General features: G+C 30.6%; 1 protein-coding gene across 1 annotated transcript; it reads left to right on the forward strand.

Moving 5' to 3' along the window:
* Positions 1–910: 910 nt before the first annotated feature.
* Positions 911–4,870, forward strand: LOC120135534 (vacuolar cation/proton exchanger 3-like). Its single transcript, XM_039151808.1, has 12 exons — positions 911–1,250; positions 1,364–1,431; positions 1,813–1,841; positions 2,569–2,765; positions 2,870–3,082; positions 3,160–3,285; positions 3,508–3,624; positions 3,709–3,762; positions 3,854–3,970; positions 4,382–4,472; positions 4,554–4,618; positions 4,694–4,870. Exons 1-11 carry the CDS (start codon positions 984–986, stop codon positions 4,613–4,615), a joined length of 1,341 nt encoding a protein of 446 aa, XP_039007739.1. The 5' UTR covers positions 911–983; the 3' UTR covers positions 4,616–4,618; positions 4,694–4,870.
* The last annotated feature ends 820 nt before the right edge of the window (positions 4,871–5,690 follow it).

The raw sequence follows: 5,690 nt of genomic DNA on the forward strand, positions 1-5,690 counted from the left end.
AAAGTAATGGACTCCCAAAGTGTAGGGACCTGACGTATGGTTTACCCAAAAATTTTATAAACTTAAAACTATCTTCTTCCTCCTTATTTCACACGCAAAACACCCTAAAACTTTCAACTCTTCTTTTTTCTGTTATTTATTTAACTTACTTTTTTTCGAAAATAAATAAAAATAAAATATAAAGCTGAAAAAATAAAACCAAATGTAAAAATAACCTTTGTAGTGTTTTTTTCTTTTTCAATTTGCTGTGTATTTCTCTTGATTTTTCTGTGTGTTTTACATATTGTTCTGGGGTTTTTATAGCCCCAATTTATAAAAAAAGAATCAAAGATGATTTTTTCTTTCTCCTTGTATGTGTGGCTGCTATAGAGGACCAACTATTGTTGGTGGAAGCTGCTAGAATTTGTTGTGGTGGAGAGGGCTCCTGGGTTACTTGAAACGTGGAGGGGCTGCTGGGTTGTTTGAAACGTGGAAGGGTTACTGGATATGAAAGATAAAAAATGATGATTACAAGTATCTCATGAACCCAATGGCCAATGCCTTGTTGGCCCATAATTAAAACATTAAAATTGTTAAATATTGATAAATGATATTGATTATAAGAAGATATATTAGGCAGGAAGATCCAATTAATACATTCCTTAAAATTAGCAAAGTATTAAACAAAATGCAAAAACAATTCTTAAAATTTTTATTAAAAAGTTAATGAATAATAAAAATTTTAGATTTTCCCCAAATTTAGAGAATTAATATAATTATCTCTCCCCAGCCTCACGTGGCCCCTTAACAGTTTTCTTTGGAGGAAGCTTCGTGGAAGCTGCATTCAAGTAACTCCTACCCTGACCACACTATATTATCTTACTTTCGAACTCATCGACATATGTTCTGAAACGGTTGATTTTGTCATTCTCTACACTATTTTTCTCTTCTTCTTCTTCAAATTTGAATACTTTGCCTTGTTTGTTTGGCAAAAGAGAAAGGAAATGGCATCTGTATCAGAACCATGTGTAATGGCGAATTGGAACCTGAAGGGATGGAGCAAAGAGAATCGCCATGGAAGGACTGCACATAACATGTCTTCATCTTCATTGCGTAAGAAGTCCGACTTGACCCTTGTTTCCAAGGTTCGATGTGAAACCCTTAGGCGGTTGTTGGGCAATCTTCAAGAGGTCATTCTAGGAACTAAACTCTCGGTTCTCTTCCCCGCTATTCCATTGGCTATTGTTGCTCACTGTTATGGGTTTGCAAGAGTCAGTTCATTTCCCCTTTGCTTCTTTGTTTAAGCAACGTTATATTGATCATATTTCAAACTTATTTTGTTTGATATTTGTACCGACATTTTATGATCTTTTGTTGTAAACAGGCTTGGATTTTTGCGTTGAGTTTAATCGGACTTACACCACTGGCTGAACGAGTTAGCTTTCTCACCGAGTAAGCCAGATTTATATTTGTGTTACAGAGAATATTACTCTCTTTATCTCCTTGAGTCATTGAACGTGAATTTTTTTCATTTTTAAAATTATCTTATCTTATTAAAAATTTAATAAATAATAACACCAATATTCCTTTTTTATCTTTATATATTTCGTCTTTACCTATATCAAAATAAATTTATCAATTTTTTAAAGATAATTTATCATTTTTTAATTAAATAATCTCCTACAACTATTTATTTATCAATTATTTTTTGTGACCGTTTTACTATTTATTAATTATTTCTGTTTGAGTGTAACGTATGTTATATTATATAATCTACTTTTTTAAGTCTAAAATGAAGTTGACAAATATTCTTTTGATTTCTGTGATATATAGGCAAATTGCTTATTACACTGGCCCAACAGGTAAAAGTTATTTTCCTCTTATTTACTTAATTACAAAATACTTTAAGTCATTAAATTATTCGAATGATTAAAAAAGCGTTGTTCTTTTAGAGTTATAGACTTGAATAATTGCGTCTAGAGAATATATTTTGTGAATGAATAAAAATTATTTTAAATAGGGATTATTTTGTAATCATTTTATATTAATAAAAAATCTATAAAATTCTTAATAATACTTAAATATATTTTCATTATAACATTTATTATTGATTTCTTAATTATATAATCTTATAATTTTAACTTTTTATCATTTTAAATTTATTATTAATGAAATTATAAAACATATATTTTAAAACTCTCCGAATAAGTTGTGTTTAATTGAATATTTTATAAAGTTTAATTATTTGAAATATTTTAAATAAGTATGATTAAAGTTTAAAAAAATTTAATTATAAAAAAACAATAAATAATTGTGATGGGACTGGAGTTTAATTTTAATGTAGATTCCACTATATCTGAAAACTCATGATTATACTGTATATATGACAGGATATAATGAATATGTATTAAATAAAAGCTGAAGCAGCCATTTATGATGGATTGAGGGGATAATTTTTATATTTTAAATATTTTTATATTTTTTCTGAAAATTTATTTTTGTTTTTATAAAATTTTATAAGTTTATTTCCTAATATTAAATTTGATGTGTGTTCTTAGACGTAATATTGATGAAAATTAATGTTTGCAGTGGGAGGGCTGTTGAATGCAACATGTGGGAATGCTACAGAGGTGATCATAGCAATATTTGCACTTAGCCAAAATAAAATAGAAGTGGTTAAGAATTCCCTTCTGGGTTCAGTCCTTTCAAACCTGCTTTTGGTTCTTGGGACCTCTCTCCTTTGCGGCGGCTTTGCCAACCTCAGATTGGAACAAAAGTTTGATAGAGTTAGTACCTACTTCAACTGTATCTCTATCTATCTATATATATATATATATATATATATATCAAATGTATATAATATGGTGTTAAGCATTGTTGAATTTGACAGAGACAAGCGGATGTGAACTCTCTCCTTCTATTGCTTGCAGTTTTATGCCATTCACTGCCATTGTTGTTTCGAATGAGCGGGGAACCTGATGCCGTCACTGCAGACCCAACGCTGCAGTTATCGAGAGCCAGCAGCATCGTGATGTTGATTGCATACCTTTCTTACCTGATTTTCCAGCTATTCACACACCGGCAATTGTTTGAAGCTCAAGAGGTAGTTCAATCTACGTTCTCAGCTTCTAAAAGCCTGTTTCTCCCATTAGCTTACACAAGTCCTTTGTTTTGTATCAGGAATCAGAAGATGACAACAATGGAGAAGAAGAACCAGTGATCGGATTTTGGAGTGGATTTATCTGGCTGGTTGGAATGACTGCTGTCATCTCTTTGCTCTCCGACTACGTTGTACAAACAATCGGGGTAATTAATACATATACAAGAATGATATGAATACATTCACTTGTTTTAACATACTATGTATGTACCATATGAATTTTGCACTTACCATATGCAGTATGCAAGCTAATGGAGCGTTCCAATTTTGTTACTTATAATAGATCAAAGGGTGTTCCATTCAAAAAAAAAGAACAAATGCCTTTTTTATGAAAAATCGACTAAACTATATGAGAAAATAAATTTCAGGATGCCTCGGATTCATGGGGAATATCTGTATGTTTCATTAGCATTATTCTACTACCGATTGTTGGAAATGCAGCAGAACATGCAGGAGCAATCATTTTCGCTTTTAAAAATAAGCTGGTCAGTATTAATAATAACAATACTCTTTTTCTTTCTTTCTTAATTTTTACCAATAAAAAGATTATGAAATTGAAATAATTGCAGGATATTTCTTTAGGTGTTGCGTTAGGATCTGCAACTCAGATTTCCATGTTTGTGGTAAATCCCAAATTTACAATTATTCAAAGCTTTATCTTTTAGAATCTAGAATTTGTGATTTTTTTAAAATAACATTTAATTTGTGATTCAGGTCCCACTTTGTGTTGTTGTGGCTTGGATTATGGGTATTAAGATGGATCTCAACTTCAATCTCCTTGAAACTGGTTCTCTCGCTCTCTCTATCATTGTCGTTGCCTTCACTTTACAAGTAATTTTATTTTCTTTCTGGACCAATTGCATTTTACATAGTCATTAAACATGCTATATTATGAATATATTGGTCAAATTTTATTTTGGTCCTCCTATTATTTAAGTCCCTATACTTTAATTTGACATAACTTGGTCCTTTCCTTTCATAATGTAGTTAGCTAGTCCAAATATTGCACTCTATCGTCAAGTGGCTTCAGTAGTAAAAGGAAATGTTGTTCCCTTAGATGTTGAGATTCTGGGTTCAAGTAATTGTGTATGCAGGGTTTGTATGCATTGTTAATTGGTGAAAAAAATTCTGAATAAATATTATCTTGTAATCACTCCAAACAGTTAAAAGAAACAATATATTTCACTCATTGTTAAATGTTGATGATGTTGAGCTCAAATCTTGCATTATTATGCATGGTAGGACGGCACTTCTCACTACATGAAGGGGCTGGTGCTTTTAGTGCTCTACATTGTTATTGGAGCTTGCTTTTTTCTATCCAAAACACCACCAAGTAAGGATTCATTTAATTCCCATCGTTTCGAACTATTAACACATGAGAAATTTATTTATATTTTCCCATTTTTCATGTCAGATCCTGTGAAGAACGGAAACTCAGAAGCTAAAACAGCCATTGACGCAATCTTCAGCGCTTGACAAGTAAGTGTTCACTTTAAAACAATTATTATGAAATTTGTAAAGACTAACTAGAGTTTAAATTACTAATGAATGCAGGGTTTGACATGTTGGGGACAAAGATTTCATGCAATCGTTTTTTTTTTTTTTATGTCGTGGCCAATTGGAAAGCTGACAAATGAAGCATACCCTTGAAAGCTTGATGAAGATAGGCTATATGAGTACACAGTATATATACTGTTTTGTCTCTGTATATATATATATCTCTCTCTCAGCATGTGTGTGTGTTTTAAGTTTGAGGTTTGCTGCTAATTTATTCCCTCAAAGTAGTACCAAATGAGCTATTGTAATGCAAGTTTATAAAGAAATAAATGAAATCCTTGTTTTCTTTTTCTTTTGGGAAATAGGCCTATAATTCCATTTAATTTCAAAAGAATAGGTGATAATTAAAGACATATAATCATTTAAATTTTCAATATTTGTTGTTATTATCTATTGTTATTTTTTTATTGTTATTATTTAATTTTTAAATTATTTATTTTATCATTCATTGTTGATAATGTAATTTAATTGTGATTCTTCCTATACAAGTCCTTCAATCATTTTTAATAAACATAGTTTCAATTCATTTTTTATGTTGTTTCATTATAGAAATTAGATCCTAAAATATTCTCACAAAAAAAATATTTTTTTCTTCTCCTACTTCACAAACGACATTTTTGACTGTCAACGCAAACAACTCAACATCTACAATCACTATTGTTTAATTCAACTTCCTTGCCTAATTACCAATAAAACTCACTGGTAGGCAAAATTTCACCATTTGAAAAATTCAAATTGAAATGTTGATTTGTACACAACCTATATGACTATCTTGATGGCACAACAAATGCACCACCTACAATATTCACCATTGAAAATCAAATCACTCCATACCCAACCTACCAAACCTGATTTTGTCAAGATAAACTAATTTAACATGTCATTTTAGCTTCCGTTGAACATACTTTAATATCTGTCGTAGGAATCACACCTAGTACTCATAAAACATGATAATCACTACATACAACTCTTGTCAATAAATCTAAAACTCAGA

Source organism: Hibiscus syriacus, unplaced genomic scaffold (assembly GCF_006381635.1).
Source record: "Hibiscus syriacus cultivar Baekdansim isolate YM2019G1 unplaced genomic scaffold, ASM638163v2 tig00110610_pilon, whole genome shotgun sequence".
NCBI lineage: Eukaryota > Viridiplantae > Streptophyta > Magnoliopsida > Malvales > Malvaceae > Hibiscus > Hibiscus syriacus.